The following is a 25,661-nucleotide window of genomic DNA, read 5'->3' on the forward strand; positions in this document are numbered from 1 at the left end:
CCTTTGCTCCAGGACATAATGTAACAAGGCCTTGAGGTTAATCATAAAATTCCTTTTGGCCTGACAAATGGAGCAGATCTGATAGATAAGAGTGGGTTACTTTGCTAATTCTTTTAGGATGGGCAAGCAGGACAAACCTGGTAGACGAATTTCATTAGAAGGTGCAAGTTCCCTTCTTCAAACAAGGTCCCTTCTTCAAACATCTCCCCTTCCCCAAGCAGGCAAGGGAAGGTATAAAAGTAAGAGCTTTTGCCTCAGTCATGGGGCACCCTCCATTTGGGACCCCTCTCGCTCGGGAGCTGCAACCTCTTCTCTTGCCTCTAATAAACTATCCTCTTTTTAAAACTTTTTGCCTCTCCCTGGTCCATGTTTCCATTCTTCGGCTTCACGAGACACGATCCCAGCCTGCACTCAGAAACTGCCCGCAGATCCAACATCACCTACATCACCACCGTGCTTATCTAATAAACACCTACTCTGACTTTCTGTCAATTCCATGTTTATATTCAGGCAGCTAAAGACAGCTAGAGAAAAACCCACAAGCATGCTGACTGGTCCCAATTTATGGTCACGACTACTACTGCAAAAGGGTCTGTTCTAGGAATCCCATTACACTTCACTAGTCTACTTTCCCTCCCATTCTCCAGAACAATCATTCTTACCTTCTTTTTCTTCAAATCCCCGCAGTTTGTATCCTGCTGCTTACACTTGGTCTTGGTTCCTGTTTGTTTTATAAATACAAGCAGTCAAAAATTAACTTCCACTTGCTCCCACTACCTTGTCTTTCAACCTATTTGCATGCATGCCCTTACTATGCTCTCCTCTCCTCTCCTCTTACTGTAGCTGAGCCCTTTGTAATTCCAGTGCTCATAGTATTTTTGGCAGCTAGAATTAAAATAATTCAATTCTTAATTAGGTCTTTGTTCACATTTTAACCACTCTTTTTGGTCAACTCTTTTTGTTCTCACAGTATAATTTTGTGTTGCTGATGTGCTGTTTCTTTGTCAAGAGGAGGGAGATAACTTCAGGGTCTCGAGGAGAATTTATAAGTTCGTTTTGCAGAAAGCAGGAATGTCTCCAAGGTAGCTGCCATCAATTGCTGGCACCCAGGAGTCTGATGTGAAAAAGCGTTATCTATGACTAAAGAAACACAGCCTTCTCTCACATTTCCCTGGAACTCCTGCACCCTTTCCTCCCCTTTAAAACTCCTAAGCTTGGTCCAGAACTTTGGAGATGGTTTTTGGTCATTAGTCCATCGTCTTCCCAGGCTGCTGGCTTCCTGAATAGAGCAAACTTTCCTCTCCACCCAGCACTGGTCTCTCAAGTACTGGCTTTCAAACAATGAGCAGCTGAACTTGTCTTTTTTTTTTTTTTTCTTTAATATTACTATGGATGAATTGTGCTCCTAAATCCAAACCCTCCACTTGTGCACTGGATCCTATTACTTATCATCCTATTCAAGGACAGTCTCCTGTTTCTCTTCTGCTTCATGAGTTTTTCCTACTGTATCATCCCATCAATTTACAGACATTGTATACATTTTATTTCACACAAACATTTCCACAAACCTCACATCCCACTTCAGGAACCCCTCCCATGACTCAATACTTCCTTTAAAAAGCTCCTTTAAAAAGTGCTTATTCTCATAATTCCACTGCCTCCCTTCTCATTTTTTTTTCTTTCCAATCTAATTCTAATTTCTCCTCCTTTCTCTCTACCAGATCTGCTCTTGTCAAGGTGACCAGTGATTGCTAGTTGCCAAATTAATCATTAATTTTAGTCTTCATCATACTTAATCCATGAACATCATTTGACAGACAGTTGATCATTTGAAATTCCTTGAAACTTTTTTTTTTTTTTTTTTTTAACATGGCTTCTAAATAATCACTTGTAGTTTTTCTCCTGCTTCACTGGCTGATCCTTCCAGACTCTTTTATACCCCTTTTTCTCTCTCCCTTCCTCTGAAGACTAAATTGTCCTAGGGATTAGTCTTCAGTTATCTTTCTTCTCTGGATACACCCATATCTTTGGTGATATCATTGAGTCTTATGACTTTAAATACAAACTCTGTGCTAACAATCCCCAAACATTTATCTCTAGTTAGAACTTTCTTTTGAACACCCAACTCATATATGCAGCAGCTTTCTTGGCATCTTTGCTTGGATAATTAGTAAGCATTTCATATTAACTATCATGCCAAAGGCAAATTCTCATTTGGCTTCTCAAATCTGCTCTTCCCACAGTTTTCTCAATCTCAAAAAAAAAAAAAAAAAGGAGCGAGAGAAAAAAATGGCAATTTCATTCTTTCAACTACTTAGGCCAAACACATTGGACTCATATTTAACCTTCTTTTTCATATCCCTCATTCAATATTTTAGAAAATCTTGTCAGAGCTACTTTCAAAATGTAATCAAATCCAATTACTGCTCACTAATTTCACCATAATCACTCTGGCCTATCCACCATTAAATCTCACTTGGATTATTGCAGTGGCCTCCTCACTGGTCTCCCAGCTTTCAACCTTGACACTTAACCCCTGTCATTTTCCACACAGTGATTAGAATGGACCTTTAAAAAGTAAGTCAGATCACGTCATTCTTCTCCTCACAATCCTCCCTTGGTTTCTCATCTCAGAATAAAAGCCAAAGTCATTTAAATGACTCAAAAAATATTGTATCAGTGAGGCTTAACCTTTATTGTGGATGAGAATCACCTGAAGAGATTTAAGATCTTCCGATACTTTCCATCCTCAAATAAGACACAACTGGAACTTTGGTGTGGCCCAAGAATCAACATTTTTAATGGCCTCCATGCTGCCTAATTCCCACTTTAATATCTCTTACCCCTCTGTCTTACCACGCTGATACCCCCTGTCTGTGCGCATGCTCCAGAGGCAATGGAGTCCTTGACATTCCTCTTCATCATGCCAAGCCAGAGTCTGCCCTAATAATTTTTCAGTAAGTGTTCCTTCTGCCTGGAGCATTTCCTGTCCCTCCTCTCTTTAAGTTTCATATCCTGTCCTCTTTCAGGTCTCCATTCAAATGTCACCTTCTCAGAGATGCCTTCTGAGGCCACCCAATATATGATGGCAACACCCCTCTTCCTGCTTCTGCTCCCTTTCTCTTTTACCCTTCCAATTTTTCTTTATGGCACACATTAATGTGCTTGTTTTCTTTTCAATACAATATAATCCATTTGGGCAAGGACTTTGCTTTTTCTATGATACTCCCCAAAACCTAGAACTGTGCCTGGTAAATTAACAGCACTCACTGAATATGTGTTGAATAAGTAAGTTCAATTCACCCACTTTTTCAGCCAGAGATGAATAAAATGGTTAAGCTTACCTCATCATTGCATAGGGTCTAAAATTTGCCTTTCTGTCACAATCTTCCAAAATCTGTGATGTTGGCCCATTTAATGTGAGCAGTCTTTCGTCTTGGCTTTCATTTCAATCATCCAGCTTTCCAGTTAGGACTAGAGCTGGGCCCTAAAGCCCAGCGGCTTCGCAGGACCCTTGATGCCCCACCTGAACCTTGTCAGTTTCCCTTTCCCCATAGTGCTCTGGGACTTCAGTAGACTAATGGCCTTACATATTGAAGCTATCTTTCTAATCCAACACTGCTGCTGACAGCATCACCATTCACTTCCCTGTTGCCATGGCATCCCTCGGAGTTTACATCCCCATTGAACTACATAGTCTGAAGTATTATTTACTTATCATTGCGATCCTTCAGCTAGGGCAGGATTTCTAACACTACCAATCCTGATTTCCTTTTCTTCCCTAAAAGTGTTGCTGAGGTTCTGCAATAATTTGTTCTTTACCACCTGGGTTAGGTTATCAGGAAATGAATATTGTCCTCTTAAAAACCAGAGACTTCTCTATTTCAGTGCTACACACAGATCCTTCATTCCTAGTCAGATCCTTACCCTGCAACCTAGAATTTCTCTATTTAGTCTCAGAAATTGCCTGCTCATATCCCAGTTCCTCCTAAAATAATCTGATAGACTAAATTTCCATCAATGTGCTAATGCCAATGACAGTTTAAAGTCATAGTCTTCCAAGATGTATTTGGGTTTTAACAGAGATTGATTTTCAATGTTATTTTCAGAAGGTGGCTGAGTCACCATCATGGCCTCCTCACTGGTTTCCAGCTTCTACGTGGCCACCTTCAGTTTTTCTCAATAGAGCAGACATATGATTGGCCAAAATATTAGTTAGATCATATCACTCTTCTGTTCAAAACCTCCCAAGTTTCATGTCTTACACAGAGTAAAAGCCCACTTAACATGTTCTAATCAATGTTGTATTAGCACTTCTCAGACTTTAGCATGCATGTGAATTTCTGGGAAATCTTGTTAGAATGACATTCACATTCGGAAGAGCTGAGGTGGGGCCTAAGGGTCTGCATTTCTAACAAACTCTCAGATGCTGCTAATGCTGCTAGTTCACAAGAATGTACTGTAAGTAACAAGATCCTATACGATTTGACAGATTACCACCTGGCCCTCTACCTCTGTGACCTTGTTATACTTCTGGTATCATCCCTTATTTTTGAAGCTACACTGGCATCCCTCATAGTCTTAGAATATCCAGGCATGCACCCACTTAGGGCCTTTGCATTGGCTGACCTCTCTGTCTGGAAACATTTCATCCAGATCTCTCTCTCCCTCCCTCTCCTCTCCTCCATGTGCCTTATGTCTTTATTACAGGATCACTTTCTTAGTGAAGGCTTCCCTGGCCATCAGAGGTAACAAAGCAGATCATCTTCTCCATGTCTTCCATCCCTCTCCTTCTCTATTTTTCCCCTTAACCCTTATCACTACTGAAATACAACCCACTTTATTTAGCTTGTTTATTGTCTGCTTCCTGCACTGGAATGTAAACTCCATGAAGGCAATTTGTTTTCATTTATGTTCACTTCAGTGACTAAAATACTGGCTGATACATAGAAGGTGCTCACTAAATAACTGTTGAATTAATGCATTAAAAAAACTCAGTGCATTTTTCAAATCACACTTTTCTACTCATGTAAAAATTCCTGGGAAGAGGCAAACAAAACCAAATTCGTTCTAGTTTAATTAGGCTAGTTTGGTATAGGTGAATGTCTCCCAAGAACAGCAGATCAGAACTCATTTACTTAATCCTCATTTATACCAGTTTCTTTGGTAAGAGCAGAATGAAGATGTTAGAAAGGATCAAAATCTATGTTCAAGTAAGAGAAACTGAATGAGACTAGTGGTTCTACAATTAAGAACAAGCACAACTGGAGACTTTAATTAGATCTATTTAAAGTTATAATTACATTATGAGGATAGTTTTTCAGTGATGCAGTCTTCATTTATATGAATTCCTGTCAAATATACTGAAGAAAAAGTTTGACCTTTTGTGTAATATTGACCTCTGAGGTCTTTTCTGCCTCCACAAATTAGAGATCAACAGAGAAAAGGAAAATTCTTTGTGAGATGTGCAAGACCAGTTACTCGAGGAAGAACCCACAACCACATTTCACGTGTTCTCAATCGCATGAACTCCCAGTGAGCTTTAGCAGGTGAGGAGGTTGTTGTTTGTTGTTTGGTTTTGTTTTATTAGAAGCTGGCCAAGACCTTGGAAACTGAACCAAAACACATTTTATTATTACTAACTGTTTTCTGTCTAATCAATTTTCACCTGCCTGCGATTTGGGTTGAAAGAAATATGTACTATAAGCAAATTTCACTTGCTATTTTCTATTATGAATTCATAAGGACATTCTTCACTACCCCTATAGTAAATCAGAAAACTGAATACTGAATAAATGTGGTGTAATAAATACTTGGAGACTTGATTTGCAGTTTCAGCTGCAAATCAAGTCTTTACCAGCAGACTGTTGGGAATCAGAAATCATTCTCTATTTCTTTTATTGCATTATATTTTTTATGTCACAATTTTAAGTTAACCTTAAGACATATTAAATAATAATGCTTTGTAATTACAAATCTTTCATATATACATTTTCTCAGGTAATTTTCAGGATCATCTTATGATCCTATTATATTATAATAATAATATTATTATATTTATTATATTTATTATATTTATTTATTTATTATTAAAGTTTATTGGGGTGACGATTGTTAGTAAACTTACATAGGTTACAGGTGTACGATTTTGTGATACATCATCTATATGTTACATTGTGTGTTCAACACCCAGAGTCAGCTCTCCTTTCATCACCATATATTTGATTCTAACCATATTATTTATTGATGTTTCTACATATGTTATTTTTTAAAGTAATGACAAAAATCATATGAGGTAGAAATTATTTATCATGATGATGAAAATCTTTGGGCCCAGAAATTTTTAATTAAGTAGTCACATTTACACATTTTATTTTTTAAAAAAAAGCAAACTAAATTCAAACACAGGTTAACGTGCCTGCAAAGTCCAGGATTTTGAATCCAACACTGTGATCATTTTAGAAATGGGTAAAGTGAGTCTTAGAGAAGCCAAGTGACATGCCCAAAGTTATACAACTAAGAAGTGGAAGAATCAGCAAAGAAAAACAGATAGTTTGCTTCCAAGACCAAAGTTCTTTCTACTTTTCATAACAGATTTTTTTTTTTAAGTATGACATTTCACAACAGCATAAAAAAAACACTAATCCAAGTTGTAAGTTGATGGAATGGCTACGTATTTTAAAAAAACAAAAACAAAACAAACAAAAAACAAAAAAGAGCAAAACCTAAAGAATAATGAGCTAAATTTCTCAGTATGTGCTGCAAAATTATCAACAGTCTAGTTGAAAACACCTTTATTTCATGGAATCTAAGGTTGGAATTTTCTCAGTGTGGATATTTACAGTTTATTTTTACATATACACAAGGGTCAAATTAAATTCCACATGGAATTTAAGTTTTTAATTTAAGTCTTTTTTTTAAGTATTTGAGAATCTGCTGGGGGAAAAATACAATTTCTCTGGAATGATATGGTATAGAAAAGATTCTAAAGTATGAGGAGCTTTGGCTTCTAAACTGGAATAGAAATGTAAGCTATGAATTTCAATTTATACTCATCCTCATGAGAACAAAATATTTTTAACAGTAGACAATATGAAGGAGAATACTTCTTCCAAAAACCATTTAGTACACTTATTTGGCAGCTTACATTCATTCACATCCTATGAATAACGAGTAAACCTTAAAATGCCTACCCTCCCTTATTCTCCAGACAACATATAGGTCCATTTACCCACCCACTCTCCCCCACCTCTCCTCAACCACCCACTAAATGGAGGACAACATGTTGCACCTCCAGGAACCAATGGGCCTCTTGAGAAAAAACAAAAGAGAAATATTTAAGGATCAATACCTGGGCTGTGGGAAACTGGAATAAATATACTAAAGGTGAAGGAGTTAGAAGCCATAGCTAATATTTCAAAGACTTTGACTTCCTCAAAGGCATCATTAGTACTTAGAGATTTTGTGAGCATCATTAGTTTTTGAAATAATGATATCAATGTAATGACTGCCAAAATTAGTAGGCTGACTCTAGGGGAACATGGTGATAGCAGTAGCAGATAAAAAACGTCATATGAAAAGGCATGGAATAATGCTAGAACCTGCGGTAGAATAATTTTTATAGTCATCAAAACAGTCTCCAACATGGTATTATTGAGTTTGCATTTTAACAAGGAACTATGACTTGGGGTCCAAATTAAATTGCTGTGGAAGTTTACAGAGAAAAAAATGTATACCACGATTGCTATTGTTAATGACATTCATTCATTCTATATTTCTTTATTGAATACCAATCATTATGATTTTTGCTGTGCTAGACACTGAAATAATTTTAAGCAAAATCATTCAGTTTTCATGTGGAGGTTGATGGGGCCTGAGGAAGAAAGAGTTACTTCTAAATAGATGTGTATAAACCACAGCCCAGAATAAAAACCATCTTCCTGTTTTTCACATAATGTACTGCTTTCTAAGCTCATCCAACCCCATACCACCCTTTTTTTTAAATAAAATAACTTCTAAATGATGATATATAAAAATAAGATATAAAGATTTTCACTTTTGAAAATAGAAACAGACATTTGTAGGAACTTTGTTGACAAGATTAACTTTTACTTACAGATAGCTTCAAATAATCATACGTAAAGAAAAAGTTTTCATCTAAAAACAAATGCAGGGTAAAAAAATACCCTGAGTCATTTGAAAGAATTGGATAACCTGAATGATATTTGGAATTGGATTTGTTGTAAAGACCTTCACAGTCTTTGTTTATATGTCTCTGACCCCTTCTGAACAAAATGCCAGCTCATATTTTCTACCTTTGGAATTCTATTGGAAATAAATCCTTTAGACACACCACAGAGGGCTTTGAAGTCCCTCTACTGGTACACCGAGTCACCTCAAAATAGTCTGTCATCACCAGAAGGTATAACTTACCTGAAAACTCTATGTCAAAGTTAAAATTAAAATAAAAAAAAACAATCTCAACTTAGCAATTCCAACATGGAAGACAAAATGGTAGACTATGAATGCAGAACTATGGCCAGTACCTTTTGAATGCCTGCTTGGGACTCCAGAACGTTATTCTCTGATCCATTGCTTCGGTTGATCATCCGCCACATTTGAGAATACATGCTGTCCCTCTCAAAAGGATTCATTCCCTTCATACGAACATGCTCATACACTGCAGAGTCCAGGACTGTGCCGTAAGGGATGTCTGTCTGCTTGGAAAGGTCCTGAAGAGACCTTGATTATTAGGAGAGATGAGAGACACAAGCAAGAGTACTGAATATTTTCAAGTGAAAATAAAATTAAAGGAAGCAAAGAGCAATATATGTAAATGTATGTCAAATTACCTTTCTTATTTTGTTGTTTATTAACATTAAGATGTGATATATAAGGAGAATTGCTGTTAGTATGTATGGCACTTACATAAATCATGAGAAGACAAAATCATTACTGAAGGATAAGTGAAAATTTCTAGTGAAAATTTCTGTTTTGGTGAAACTTTACTGCAAGTCAATCAATTCTAGCAATCCCATCAAAGACCAACTAGATTCCCAGATAATCATATAATTGTTTAGTTTTTTTTTAATTGAGTATAAGCCTTAAGTCCATGTTCTTTTAGGTGGCAAGGCTTAAATATTTTCATAAAATAATTACATTTTGCATACACAAAATGTCAAGTGTATACTTAAAATGAATATTTATGATAGTCATCACTTACTGACTGGCTATTATATGCATGTCAAGCAACTAACATACATTATCCTCACAGCAATGCTTCATATTCAAAACTATTTTACCCATTTTATAGATGTGGAAACTTAAGCTGAGAGAATAAAGGACTTGCTCAATGTAGCACAATCAGTGAGGATTCAAATGTAGATGTGACTGGCTCCAAAGACCATATTATTTCTACTGCAAGATGCTGACTCTCATTTCTATATTTCTTTTGCTATATTATTGCCTTTAAGTGAGAGAGAGAGAGAGAGAGAGAGAGAGAGAGAGAGAGAGAGAGAGACTTCTATTTGTATTCAAATGGAATACATTATATGTTTCTGGAAAGCTAAATATGTTTTCAGCTTTCTCTCTTACAGAGTAATGCTCCATGATTTTCAAATGATTCTGAGTTACAGATGAGTTACCTTTCCTAGGTTATCTCTAAATAGGTGGTCAATTTCCTTACATTTGAGTTTCTGGCCACTCTATACGTTGTAACTTAGAAAACCAATTGCCACCCCACTGGAACTCATTGAATTTGTGTAGGTGCCTAACTCTAATGACTGACATTTAAGATCAAATATGTGTCTTTAACATATTGTTCAAAATTAAATGCTGGCACGTTTCAGATTCACTAACCTCTGAGAAGGGGAGCAGATGCTTTGAAACACTATATCATATTTTGAACAAGAAGAAATACCCACAATGCTCCACAATCATGAGCCATGACTCTCAAGTATACCTCTGACCTTTAGGTCTGTTTCTAGATGAAGTTTGCTAATGATTTCCTGGGGGTCTTTGCAACCAACATTAGCACTGGGCAACGTATTGGGGATACTCTTGCAGATTACCAATTTCCATCACATACAAAATTGTGTTGCAAACAATAAATTATGGGCTGTGTTTGTTAGAGAAGTATTTGTAGCAATTTCTAATGGTAACTTTCAGCAAAATGTAATCTGCATTTTATTCAGTTCTACGTTGTTGATGTATATCATTTACTTGATGGGAACTACCATAATAATTTCTTTTGGCTCTATACTTTTGCTGCATGAAATAATACATTTAAAAATTACTATTTGAAGGAAAGACTTTGCTGAAATAGTCTACAATATTGAACTAATAGTCTACAATATTGAACTAATTCTACCATTTATAAAAGATAAGCATAAGTGAAGAGTGGTGGACAAAAGCTGGAACAAAAGCTATATGTATCTAGGGTACAACTTAATGCCAGAGTGACAGGGCATTTGTTCCTGGGAAATATCATAATTACTGTGGTAATAGTGTAGCAATGAGAATTTTGTTTCAAAAGCACAATTCTCATTTATAGCTGTTTCAAGTAGTAGAGGTAAAACTGATTTCAAAACATTAACATTTTCACGTTTCCCGCTATTTAGTGGAGAAGCTCTAAAGTGGTAACATGGGAAATAAATGAAACATATTCATACAGGTTATAATAGCAGGCCTCATTCATTCAATTTCAATTAATACAAGGGCCTAGGCTAGGTAGATGTACAGAATTTGCATCTTCTAGCACTTAAAGGTCAACAACTGGAGAAGGCCGTGTTAGGGTTCATCAGAAACTCTCTTAGAATAGGATTGGCCACTTGCTGCTTAAGTGTTTCCAGCAATCACTCTGATTATAACTCTAAGGCTTCAATTTGGTAGCGCTGAGACCAGAGTCTAGGGGTGAACATTTTTATGACTATGTTTAAATATATAACTGGTTTGCCTAAATAGTCTTATTAGCAAAATACTGTTAAATAAATTAACATAAATAAATTAACATTCCTTCTTCCCTTGCCATGAAAAGCCAATTGAAATCAAATTTTGGGATCTTTAATATAAGCAGGTTTCTGTAACATAGCATTGCCTTAAATATTTGCTTTACCACCTGAATGTAGAATTATAATACAAAGAGTTTAGTTGGTAAAGCTGTTTTGTACACAATAGATTCTTTAAAGGAATGTGTCAATATATTGCCTATGTGAAGTTCCTGATGCCAGATAAAAGCAGTTTATTTTTAACATTCGTCAAATTTAGAATAGTAGGGCATTTAAAACTTAGAACAAAAGCATGTTCCCTCTAGCTTCATTTTTGATATGAAGTTCAGCTTATAAATTTGACTTGAGATATGCTTGCAATAAAAATTATAGCTTGTCTGATTCAGCGTTATTCCATTATAGTACCCCAAGACAGCAACAAAGGTGACAAAAAGAAATTGAAGCACAATGAAATGAGCTCAAATAGCTTAGTACAAAAAGAGAAGGCTGTTTTTGTTTTTTTTCGGAGCCCAACAAAGAAAGAGAGTGCCTATTATAAGTGGTCATTTTGCTATTTTTATGCTAATAAGATTTTAGAGCAAGCTCAGTAGAAATGCTATAGCCTCTATTATGAACCCCTAAAAGAAATCTGGTAGAATATTCTACAAGTGGTAATCCTCAAAAAATGTACCTGAAGGTCAACACCTGAGTAGATATTACTTAGACATGCCAAATCATTATTTTAAAATGTAAAACAATTCTAAAATAATTATTAAGTACCTAAGATATAAATTAATTTACCATGGCACGTATTGATATCTCTTTTTTAACAATTGACAACATTTATTCAGTCTGTAGAAGAAATGGGAAAATCTAGAGCATTCTAGAATAGAGTTAACTCTGAATATACTCATACTAGTATATTCCATTTCTCCACTTAACCACGCAATACCCACATATACTCACATAAAACTCAGTGAATTATCACACTGTGACTCTATTTAATCTGAGCTCCCCCTCCCAAACCCACATCACAGTCATAAGCATAGAGTAAACAATGAGTCTATATGGTGAGCAATAAAAAAAGCAAAAGTTTTGCCACTCTAATCAGCCTTATTTTCTCAAAGTCTTACTGAGATTCCTCTTTTATTCCTTGTAGTGGTACCTATACGACTAGAGACCTGGGTACTAAACAATACTGAGAGTTGATAGGTAAGTGATAGTTATTTGCATGAACATTACATATAATGAGACACTGTAATTTAGGGCAGTACTGTACATTTTAGGAATTTGAGTGGATCTAGGCTTATGTCAAATTCTTTCCATGAGAAGGGTAAACATTTAAAACACTTGAAACACTGAAAATTAATTTTGATGCATGTGATAGTCTGATATTAGCTATATCTGATAGCAGTAGCTTTGACATTGGGTGTTAGATTTTCAAGTCAAGCAGATCTGTTATTTGTGAGCTGTGTGATGGTAGGTACCTCAGTTAACTTTAGTTTCCTTATCTACAAATGGACAGAAGAACAGTGTCCTCCTCAAGGAATGATAATACAGGACCTGTCATGTCAGTATTAGATCAAGTTATTTATTGTTTTTATATGAAGATGATTATTATAATGATCTCTCTCTTTATAATGCCCTATGTAATAATTCCTAATGGACTGTGTGTGTGTGTGTGTGTGTGTGTGTGTGTGTGTGTGTGTGTGGCAGGATACCACTTATAAATATCGTTGAAGAGGAGATTCATTAATTACAGTCAAACTAATGTCTCATTTCCTTTTCAAGTATAAGATTGTATGAATATGAGACTACATGGTCATAACTTTCTTCATAGCAAACTCTTTGGGACATTTATATGACTCTGTGTTAATGAAATTGATATAATGAATGTGTTGCTAAAAATACTTACATTTCTAAAATTGTTAACTAGTTAAATATCTAATGCCTGTTCTCTCTTCAGTGAACTTTCACCAATGTTTTTCCCTACTTTTTTTAAACAAAGGAATAGATCTTACCCATATAAACTTTAAAATAACTCTCATAAACCTCGTTTCCAAATACATTTTTTCTTTCTTTTCCTTCCTTCCTTCTTTCTTTCCTTCCTTCCTTGTTTCCTTTCCTTCTCTCTCTCTCTCTCTCTCTCTCTCTCTCTCTCTCTCTCTCTCTCTCAATTGGAGCCTGTTTGTATGGATTGCTCACCCACAAATGACAAGAGTGAGCTGCCAGCTCTACCTCTCGGGAATTGTAAATCTAATCCCAATTTTTTTATGGGATACAACAAATCAACTTTAATTATCACATTAGAAGTGATTTTTCTTTTTGGTGGGGAAAAAAATGGAAAGTGGTCAAAAGGATAGGCGCTAGATGCTTCAGGCAAAGGGAGGTGACAGTAAAGAGCCACAAACAAGTTGGGTTATATTATATGTATCTTCCGACTGAGTTCAGTTTTTTTTGCTCTCTCCCCAGTTTCCTCTTCTGATGCTGATTTCAGTCTCTGTCAAAGGACATATGTTGTTGTAGCCCCAAGTGTCCTTTACTAATGAAATAAAGAGACTTCCTGGTGCTCACTGCTGTTCATTGATTGTAGTGGCTGAGAGCTGTTGTAGGTACACTACAGAGGTACGTTTTCCAGCATTAAAAAAAAATGTTCCAAAATGTAAAACTTAAAAGTACAACTAATATGCCAGCAGAGTGAGAATTTGTCATTGAGACCCAAGAAGCATGCAGAAGTGTTGGAAAATTCACCGAGGTGGTGATAGAAGACAGGCCTCACACTGAGAGGTACTGCCAGCAGATGCACACTGGGCAACTGCTTAGTTTCTAAAAACAGGGGTTTTGAAAACATAAAGATCTGAGTTTCAATCATTGGACAAATTATTTAATCTTCTCCAAATTGCAATTTTTCCCCCCTATGAAACAGGGGAAATAATAATTATATACTAAGGAATCTGGATATTTGAAGCAGATATTACATGTAAGAGCTTAGTACTTAGCTCTCTGTAAGTGCTCAATTACTGGTAGTTGTAATTGTTACTTTTATTACAAGTATTAATTTTATTTTGTTCTCTGTGGTTTCTGGAATTGCTATCTCCTTATTTTCCCACCAATTAGATTCATTCTCAGCTAACCTCTCTTCCTCACCAATGGCTTTTCTCTCCAACTCCCTTATCCCATCTAATCTCTCATCAAGTTCTGTATATTTTATATCTCCAGATTGCAAATTTGTCACTACCTTTGCCTTTCCATTGCCAATCCCCTCATAAATTCTACCTAGAAAATTATTTCTAAGTCTTTTTGCTATCTCTACTCTTATCTACCTCTAATCCATTTTCCTTGCACCACAGCTAAACTGTTCTTTCTGATACACAAATCTGATCCTATCCCTGCCTATTTAAACATTTCCTGTGTACACCACTGTCCTTAGAAAATAGTTCAAGATACTTCAAAAATTTGGCCTAATTTTTTTTCCCTCCTTTCTCTCTCAGAAACAATCTTTTGCCTCATTCAGATTCATATTAAAAGGCAAACAGACCATTTCATCACTCCTTGCGTTTTCACAGCTCTATGTCTTGGTAAGTGTTTTCTCAGCAAAAGATGTTTCCTTGTCTACCTGGTGAATTATTTCCGTTCAAGATGAGAATCCACTGCCTCCTCAGTGCTGTTCTAACACTTAGCATACATTCACATTTTAACATTGTGCAATGAAATTTTACTTTTTGTCTACCTTATTAGAATATACATGCTGATTCTCATAATTATTTTTTAAAAAATCATCTTTGAAACTCAGAACCTAGGCCAGAGTCTGGACAATAGTCAACAATTAATGATGGTCATTTGCTTTGGCTACTCTTCTTTGCTTTGATCTTGAAAAATGAGCATTCCCATTAAGCTAGCATTGCATAAAAATGGGTATTTCATTATATTACTATATATTATCAGACATTCTGTGGTTGACTAACCATGACCAGCAATATTTTATAATTAAACATTTAAAAAAAACATATTATTTTAAAGACAGCTTTGGAAATTACCCCTGTAAGAAAATCAGCTGCAAGTGCTTTATCAGCCTTCCAGTGAAAACATTTTGCTATGTATGTAAAATAAGTAAGTTCAGAGGCAAGATAAATAAAAAGGAAACCCAAATAAATTGGACTAAAACAAAGTATTTGGAAAAGCTGAGGTTATAGTCCATGATTCTGTTACACAGAGGACCTGGTACAAAGTGGAATATTCCTGAAAGAAATACTTATCTAAGCAGTGCAGAAATAGAGCAGAGAAGTAATGGTTGGTTTGTTGGGTGATTTCTGACTGAAATATCAGAAGTAAGCTGAACAATGAGGAAAATTGCTCAACTAACTCTGCTAACTGAAATGATTAAAAAATACAAAACGAATCATGGTTTTAGTACCAAAACACCACCAAACAAGCACCAAAACAAGGAGAGAATGGTCACTTTTGGTGATATGGAGTATTATTACAGAAAATTTAATTTTAGGATTTTTTTCTTTCGAGGGTTGAGTATTTAAATAAAGAGGTGGAAGGAGAATACATATGCTCTAGTGATAGGACAATGAAATAAGCACCACGGAAAGGTGTTCCATCTTCCCACTTATAGCATAAACAATGGCCACTTGTCCTTTAGAAAATCACATTCTGTATCCTAGTACATTGTTCTGCTCAGTGAAGTTTCCCAAAATTCCTCAGATTCAAATTTGTAAAGAGGTCTGATGAAATACAAGGCTATCAAGGGTAAATGATGGGGTAAGCAGGACTCTAACACGCCTTCATGTCAGAAAAAATTTTAGTTTGCATATGGCTTAGTTCACACTGAAAAGCTCAGTGAGAGCTATTTTAAGTGCATAAGAATGACACCATTGAATGACAGCAGGCCCAGGAAAGAGTGGAATGTTCTTTAGTGCAATAATGCTAAGTTTCTTCTTTTTAAAAGATTAAGGTCAAATGCACATTCGTGGAAGAAATATGGTTCTCTCATAGAAGATTAGATTGTATAATCTAAAAGCAAAATTTATGGGGCAAGGTAAATCAAGAGGAACCCAGCGACAGCTATCTCTCATGGAGGGAATATACTAGCACCGAGGTGATCGTGTCTTCCTTCCTTTCATGGTGCCAGACTTTTGTCCTTCTCAAGACACAGACGCCTGAAATGTGAGGCCAACAAGTTTGAATGATACCAGGCAGGGCAAAGGACTACAATTCCTTTACTTGTAGAGACAGGGAGAATTTCCCATGGGAGGCCCCATGGATGGCAAGGATACTTTATAAGAAGGGCCAGATGAGGACCAAAGAGGATTGATGATTTACAGAGGAGGGTCAGCAGATGACGGTGGCTCCATGTGGGATACTCAGTTAATGCCTATATTGTACATCCTTCTTCAGTCCCTCTGCTCTGTCCCTCTCCCTACTCTTGTCCTATGTCCCTCACCTACTCTCAAACCTGCTCTTATATAGTACAAGAGGGTAAGTTCAATAAAAGACAGCTTCAGGATTTTGTTCTCTGAACCCCTTTACAATAGTTATTTGATCTTTATTTTTAAGAACTATTTAAATATCCATCAGAATTTCAAGTGTGCATGGTCTAGAAAAAGTTTGAAGTAGTGCTCATGGAGGGGACACCTCTCCTTTCAAACACTGTCCCTATATGGCAGATGAGTAGGCCTGGAGGATTACAGCTGGCAGATGACTCTCAAGTCTTTCCTGAGAGATTCAGGTGTATTTTACGTCCCTTTTCCCACACAGAGTAGTCAGGAGCACCCCTGTGTGCCATATGGTATAGATAGGATGGTCATAGGGAACATTGGAAATTCATATAAAAAAGATGCACTTGAGAAAGATGGCCGTCATGGACTACTTAGAGAAACATCCACATGCACTTGGTGAGACTTGCATTTCCCATACACATTTAAAGTTGATTCAGACTTATGGACATGGTAGGCCATTTTAGAGAACCCAAAGGGAGATGGAAATGCTTTATGCTTCTTACTGCTATTAGGCATAATTAATAAAAATAATTGTTAAACTTTCTTCAAAATGAGTGTTACAGACATGCAAGGAAATAGTTGACTGAATCTGATTGTCTTGTCTGACTTGTCAGCCCACATTATAAGCTAGGACCTAACTTTCTCATACCATGAATCCTGATTATGTGGCAGACATTGTATTTTTCCGCCTGCTGACAGAATTATCAATAGACACCCTGTTCTCTATTTTAAATGGTCTACTAGTTAAATAAAGTAGTCTTTCATAATATATAGATATACGAGAGGTGCCAAAAAAATGTATTCACATGACTTGTATTCATCTTTTGTTATCAGTATATATAGAGTATTACAATTTTAATACAGTTTTTCTTTCTTAAAACATATACATTTTTTTGGCTGCCTCTGTATATACATTAGTTAAGCAGAACTCCATTGCAAAAAGCTCAGTATTCTGTGAACTCAATTTGTCATTTTTCTATGTAGTTTCTTTCTTATATATTTTAAAAAAGATGCAATATTTATTTACCCAGGACAATATGAACAAATATGGAATTATCCTAAATTACATGGCGAACATTTCATGATGTCATCATTGATAGTAGAATTTATGTTAAGATGATATACTCAAATAATCCAATAGATTTCAACCATAGAATAGTGGATTTTTATGTTCCTATAGCATTGAAAATACAGGAAGGACTTGACTAATTCCCATGAATTTCCCTGAAGATCAACAAATTTCTAAATGGTGTTAAGAAAGAGTCTTAATACACTCATAACATCGAAGTTGAAAGAGTTCCTGGAGTTATCACTTAATTTAATTATGTACTTTAAGGCACATAAGCCAGCCTCCAAAACGGACTTTATTTTTCTTCCTAGGGCACTTTAATGACTTAGAAAACTTAACACCAAGAAGTCCTTACTCATGCCTGACCTAAAATCCACCTTCCACATTAGCCTCTCATTTTGTTCACAGTGAAAATGGGCAATTGCTATTGACAAACTCTAGCATGATATTTCTTTATGTACCAAAACACTTCCTTTTCCTTTTCAACATTTAGCCTTCTTGTTGAGTTAAACACTAAATTCCTTTAGATCTTACCCACAGGGTCTATTATGCACTTTGTTACATTGCTATTAACTAAGACATATTTTTTCTCTTTTATTGAAATTTTTGCATAATTTACGGACCTTATAAATAGGTCATGGTAGTCTATTAAAAGGCCTGAATAACTTTTACATTGTTAGGTTACTTTGGTCATTTTCTTTATAAACATTAATGCTACATTTCAAATTTATAATGGACAGATGATTCATTCTGAAATTGCCTTCATCCTCAAATTTTGAACTATCATTGATACACACAGTTTATTTTTTCCATATCTGAGTAAATTATCACATATTTGTCCTTATTAACCTTCACCTTACTTCTAACTACCTTGTTTAATTTGTCAAGGTCCTTATGAATTCTTACAGTGTGATTCTAGTCAATAATCACCCCAACTCAATATTAAGTAATCTGCATGTTTAATTAGCTTACTCCCTATTCCATACTTCAAATCAATGCTGAAAATGTTCATTAGAATTAGGGCCAACCTTGACTTATGGAAAAAATACTTTATTCAATATATTCTCCAAGGCTGACATTGAACTATTGATCGCTACTTCACAAATTGTCAATTAACAAGCTGTGATAAAATAATACATAATATGACTACATGAAACAATAACCCAAATAAAATATCATGTGGATTCAAGTGAGGAATCAATAGTAATTTGTAATTTTTTTCCATAAGGTCTTTTAAGGAACTTAAAACATTAATCACATTATCAGATCATTCACAATAGAAAGAAATAACTAGAGAAAGAAGTTACCAGGAATAACAGTAGGGCTCATTTAATAGCCTATTTAAAGACTCAGTACAACATCACTGTCAAAGTAAGGTAAAAAGTCTTTGTTTCAGTGAGGTTTCGAATGAATCTAACCGAAAATAAAAATCCTGGCTCTTCATAACACAGAGCAGGGGACCAAGTTCCTATTTATAATTTCAAGTCCCAAACATAAAGATGTTTTCCTTCTTTCCAGTGCAGTAGGTCTATAGATTTCTCAAAAAAAAAAATTTTTTTTTAGAGCCATTTGGACAAATTATCCTCTCTTCCCAAATAGGTGGTATAGCCTTTCTGAGGATTTTCAACTAAAAGAAGGTATAGAATGCATATCTTGACGCTCAGAGTCAGGTCTTCTTAAGAGCCACTCAGATTATAAATGCCCAAACTGTTTTGCAAATGTGCACCCTGCCCTTCATTCAGCAGTACATCTTGAGAGTTCTGCAGCATCCCTCTCAGAAAATGACAATCTTTATCAGAAAAAGCAGCCCAGCCAGCTGGCTGCAGATCTTGTTTTTTACATTCCCCGTGATGTTTTGTGATCTGGGGCATCTGGTAATTTCAACTTTGTCTTTAGGTTGAAAGATTAGGGTTTGAGAAATAGGGGCTGTAGTAGGTGTGTGTGTGTGTGTGTGTGTGTGTGTGTGTGTGTGTGTGTGTGGAGGAGAAAGCCATTAAAACTGAATAGATTATGTTAGGTTGACAAGAGCTTGTGGAGGGACTAAGCGGATCAGAAAATTAATGGGGTCAGACAGATACTTAGGGGATGGTGGAGGTCAGCACACCAAGATTGCTGGTATGATGAAGAGGACAGGAAAAAAGATGGGATTAGAAAAACTGAAAGAGAAAAAAGACAAGCAAATATGGCAATACAAGAGTTTCCTTTCAGGTTTGCCTTTTAAACTAGGATTTCTTTTATTAGGGCACCTATGTGATTTTTCAAATCAGTTTTCCCAGACCTTGTTTAACAAAACATTTCGTTTGTGTAGTTGATACAGAATTTTATAGTTGAAGGACCATTGAACATAACTAGAGACTAAGGTTGGGGAGAGAGAAAGAAAGGACGTTTGAGTTGTTTAGATGGCTTGGTTTGTATGGAAGTTGGGCATCATCTTAGGGCTTGTGAGAGTTTATTAGTTTGGCAAAGTTTTCATCTTGAAGAGCTTAGTGTAAATAAAGTCTGGCAATGCTAATATAACCCTGTTCCTGGGAGTCACAAATAAAGTAAGAGGCAATATTTAATTAAATGCTCACTAGAGCGTGGCTTTGAAAACCAATATACTTCTGAGAGTTTTTATTTTGCATTTTTCAAAATGAAAGATAAAAGCTTGTCTGTAAAATCTAAATGTTTATAAAACATCTACATATTTATAAAACATCCATCAGTATAGTATTTAAGTGCTTTGATGAGAAGGCCATTCTAACACTGAACAATATAGAATAAGGAGATGGATGCTTTCCTCTGTCTGTAGTGTCTGTGTACTCTAGAGCTAAGGCTGTACAATTCTGTACTAAACTGAAACATAAAAGCAGTATGAATCAGTCCCAGCTCACTTCAGTCACCTTGATTTTGGCTGCTCCTAATAAAGTGTGCAATTCCCTGCTGAGAGCTTTGAAATAGCTTCCTACTGGAAGAGAGAAGAGAGTGGGTGAGACACTAAGGAAACCTAGAGAGCATGCCATTGTGGGCTTCTTTTCTTAGCGTGGAATAGTAGGATGAAGAAATGCCTTTCATGCATCTTTCTGGTTCTTTATGAGATATACAAATAAGTCATAGACTTCCAAAGTCTCAGACCAGCTTCTAAGAAATCCCTTTCTGTCTCATTCACTTACTGAATATTTACCTACAACCAACCATTTACTCAATAACGTACTACCCTGTTTCCCCGAAAATAAGATCTAGCCGTGCAATCAGCTCTAATCCGTCTTTTGGAGCAAAAATTAATATAAGACTCAGTATTATATTATATTATATTATATTATATTATATTATATTATATTATATTATATTATTATACTATATTATATTACATTATATTAAAACCTGGTCTTATATCATATTAAAATAAGACTGGGTCTTACATTATTTTTTGCTCCAAAAGATGCATTAGAGCTGATTGTCCGGCTAGGTTTATTTTCAGGGAAACATGGTATATAAGCCACTGTATCGATAAAAAGGTGATAAAAAACCACCCTCAAGAATATACATTTTGATTGAAAAGGTAAAACAAGTAGAATGATACTTCAATACAAGACTAGATGTAGTTCAGGATGCAAGTGAGGTGGATGAAAGTGATTAAAAAAAAGGGACACACTAATTCTAGTTATGAACACCAAGAGGAAAACTACATAGAGGATGTGGTAAGTAAGCTGTGTTGTGAGAGGGTAGTTAAAGATGAGTTAAAAGAGAAAACTTGCCTGACAAACAGATATCCTGACCCAGGTTTAGTGCCAGTAACTATCAGTAGAAGCTTGACCATACTGATAGTTAATTATAATTATATTCAGCTAAGGCTTGCTAGCAGCCAGTTTTTCACTTTTGGGGACATGGAGGTTTAAGTGGCAGGGCAAGCACACAACACCCAGTAAGGGAGACCAGAAAGTAGAACCGTGGCAGTTGTGTCAGAAGCAATAGTAGCAGCAGCAATTTTCAGGTCTAGGTGAACGAGGTGAAGAGATGAATTTAGTGTATGAAATTGTGGACAAAATGGTTTTAAAAAATTAATTATTAGCACCACCAAAAATGGGGGTAGAGGAAAGAACAGTCCAAGGCATCTATATGAGCTCCTGGAGAGCAAGTAGAAAAATGAAAGCAAATTTTAGGTAGGGTGTATCCAGGAATTGTGCTGTTATTTATGTCTTCTTCTTTTTCATTTATTTTTTATAAAAAGCCTATGAAGTTGAACCCATTGTCTTTTTACCCTTAGGGAAAATAAGGCTTAAAATGATTATAGACAATGACAAAATCACTCAGCTAATAAGTGGCAGAAAATTTGAATGGAATTTTAATTTCTGAATCCATGCTCTCCGGTGCGTTTCCAGGGTACCATGTAACTTAGAAATATCTGGAATTGACTTGGCTAAATATAATTCAGTCATTAATTATTTTCTGCAAAACTCTTTAATTTTTCAAAATGTTTATAATAACCCTTATGGGTTTCATTCTTTCACTTATTTATTTTACTCAATATAAGTTTAGTATTCTAATTACAGATGATATGATACACTGGTTAAGACAAAGGCTTCTAGTGCCAGATTGCCTGGATTTACCACTGCATTAGGAAAGTATCCATCACACGGCTATCACTCAATAAATGTTAGCTGCCCTTATTATTAATGCTATGTCCCAGGCACTTGGCAAGGCATTAGGGGCATAAATATGAATGTGACATAGTCCTTGCCTGTAAAGAATGTATACTCTCAAAGAGAAGAGACATGTGTACTGATTAATTGTGCCCGGGCAAATAAAAGGTACCATTTGAAAAGAGGGCATCTCTGGGTCATTGCAGGGAGAGGGAACAGCATATGAACTCCCGAGGCATGAAATGTCCTCGAAGAGTTTGGCTAGACTGGAGCAGGAACAAGTGTGAGAATGGGTTAATTGGTAGCAGTAAACAAAAATGAGGCTGATTAGCTTTGAACAGTTCAATATACGCTGCTGATAGAGTTGGACTTTATTTTGATAAGATGAGGTAATAAGGGAGGTTCCCAAGCCAGTTTTAAGGGTGGAAGAAAGTAACTGCCTGGACTCCACACTCAGAGGACAAACTTGAATGGGAAGAGAATAGATAGAAGGAAGCAATAGTTGAGGTAAGAGAAAAGGAAATAAGTACAGCAGCAGGCAGGCAAAGTCAGGATCTTTTTTGCTTCATTTCAAGAGAAGGAAGAAAATCAGTGAAAAAACAAGATTTAGCAAAAAGAAAAGGTAGAGAAGGCATAGGAGAGGGGGATATAGTTAGCCTCTACTTCATTTTAAAAACAGTTTGTTATCAAACAACGTAATTCACCAAGTAGGATAAAGAAGACAAATCGTATGTGCCTATCAATTGATGGGGAAAGAAAGCATTTGACAAAATCCAACACCCATTCATGATAAACACACATAGATAACTAGGAATAGAAAGTAATTTCCTCAACTTAATAGAGAACATCTACAAAAAACCTACAGCTAACATTATACGTAACAGTGAAAGATTGAATGCTTTCCCTGAGATGGGGAACAGAGTAGAGACGTCCACTCTCACCACTCTTAATTGACACAGTACTGTAAGTTCCAGACAGCAAAGAAATGACAAGAGAAGGAAAGAAAAGGCTTATACATGAGAAAGAAACACAACTGCTCAGTTTGTTAATAGCAGGAAGGTTTACATAAAAAATCCCAAATAATCTAACAAAATCTCCTATCAACTAGTACATCCATACCATGGATTACTACTCAGCAAGGTCACAAGATAAAATCAGCATATAAAATTAATTGTATTTTTATATTAGCAATGAATATATGGAAACCAAAATTAAGAATCCAGTACCATTTAAAATCACTAGGAGAAAAAGAAATACATAGGTATAAATCTAACATGTATAAGACTTATATGCTATAAATTACAAAACGTTGATGAAATAAATTAAAGATGTAAATAAATAGAGAGATACATCATATTCATAAATTGGAGGACTCAACATAGTAAAGATGATGTGAATTCTCCCCAAACTGACACACAGATTTAAGCAATTCCTATCAAAATCCTATCAATACTTTTTTTGTAGATATAGATTGAATTATTCTGAAATTTAGACGGAAAGTCAAAGGACATAAAATAGCTAAAATAATTCTGGGGGAAAAAAGTGGGAGGAATTCCTCTACTTGATTTCAAGCTTCAGTAATCAAAACTTTGTTTTACTGGAAGAGAGATGGATACATAGGAGTAGAACAATGGAAAAAGATAGGGAACCCAGACATAGACTCACACAGTATGGCCAACTGATTTTTCATTACAAAGGTGTACAACCTATTCACTGAAGGAAATATAATTATTTTCAGCAAATGCTGCTGGACCATTTGAATATCTACAGGCAAAAAATATGTAAATAAATGAATCTCAATCCAAACATTATACCTAATACAAAACTCAAAATGGATTACAGATTTAAATGAAAAATGTAAAACAAGAAAACTTTTAGAAGAAAACAGTTGAAATTTTTGGGGACCTAGGACTTAGACATGACACCAAAAGTACAATCCATATATATATATTTTTTAAATAAGTTGTGCTTCATTAAAATTCAAAACATTTGTTCTATTATGTGACCCTGTAAAGAGGATGAAAAGACAAGCAACGAACTTGGAGAAAATATTTGCAAATCACATATCTAAAAAAAAAAGGACCAATATCTAGAATATGTAAAGAACTCTCAACAGTAAAAAAAAATAAATTCCCAAATAATCCAATTAGAAAATGGACAAAAATGGGGCGATCAGATGGCTCAGTTGGTTAGAGCATGAGCTCTGAACAACAGGGTTGTTGGTTCGATTCCCACATGGGCCAATGACCTTCACTCTCCACAACTAAATTGAAGGATAACTTGGAACTGATGGGTCCTGGAAAAACACACTGTTCCCCAATATTCCCCAATAAAAATTTAAAAAAAGGAAAATGGACAAAAGGCATGAAGCGACCTTTCTGGATATAAGGATGAAAAAATGCACATGGAAAGATATTTAACAACACTAGCCACTAGGGACATGCAAATTAAGACCACAATAAGTTATCACTATGTGCCTATCAGAATGGCTGAAAAAAAAAAGAGTGACAACACCAAATGCAGCCAAGGATGCAGAGACACTGGAATTCCCATACATTGCTGGTGGAAATATAAAATCGTTTAGCTACTCTGGGAAATATTTTGGCAGTTACTTAAAAATAATCATACACTTACCATACTACCTAGCAATTGCACCCCTGGGCATTTATGCCAGAAAAATGAAAACATATTGAAACAAAAACCTGCACATAAATGTTCTTATCAGCTTTATTTGTAATAGCTAAAAACCAGAAATGACAAAAATGCCATTAAATAGGCAAATTGTTAAACAAACTGGTGAATCCATTTAATGGATTACTACTCAGCAATAAAAATCAATGAACTATTGATGCATACAGCAACTTGGATGGATCTCAAGGGGATTATGCTGATTGAGGGGAAAAGCCACTTTCAAAAGACTACATACTGTATGATTCAATTTATACAACACTCTCGAAATGAAAAGAATTACAGGAATGGAGACTATATCACTGGTTGCCAAACACTGTGGGACTGTGGAGAAAAAAGAGTTAGCGTGATTATAGGGGGTAGAATGAGAATTTTTGTAATGATGGTATAGTTCTGTATCTGTATTGCTGTGATGGTTAGACATTCCACACTTGTGATAAAATGACACAGAACTGTATGTACACATTATACCCACGTTAATTTCCTGTTTTTGATATTGTTCTGTAATTATTTAAGATGTAAGCATTGGGGGAATCCAGGTGAAAGGTATATGTACTATATCTTTGCAATTTCCTGTGTATATATAATCACCTCAAAATAAACAATTAACATAAAGTTTGCTTAAATATTGACAGAATTTATTGCTGCATGACAGATAACGGATTATTAATGATTTGTCCTTCAAAATTTTACTATATTTTTTCTATTTTCTCAAAATAGTCTTGTATTATTTTCATAATAACAAGAAAATGCATTAAAACTGAATAAAAATAAGTCTGACTTCCTTTTTGAT

General features: G+C 35.5%; 1 protein-coding gene across 3 annotated transcripts in view; it reads right to left on the bottom strand.

Moving 5' to 3' along the window:
- The window catches only part of GRID2 (glutamate ionotropic receptor delta type subunit 2), a 1,327,069-nt gene that overhangs the window by 249,027 nt on the left and 1,052,381 nt on the right, over positions 1–25,661 (bottom strand). For all 3 annotated transcript variants that reach the window (XM_019741137.2, XM_074323476.1, XM_019741134.2), the window contains exon 13: positions 8,547–8,742. In XM_019741137.2, coding sequence (XP_019596696.2) covers positions 8,547–8,742 — 196 coding nt within the window. The remainder of the gene's footprint in view (positions 1–8,546; positions 8,743–25,661) is intronic.

Source organism: Rhinolophus sinicus, linkage group LG02, assembly GCF_036562045.2.
Source record: "Rhinolophus sinicus isolate RSC01 linkage group LG02, ASM3656204v1, whole genome shotgun sequence".
Lineage (NCBI taxonomy): Eukaryota > Metazoa > Chordata > Mammalia > Chiroptera > Rhinolophidae > Rhinolophus > Rhinolophus sinicus.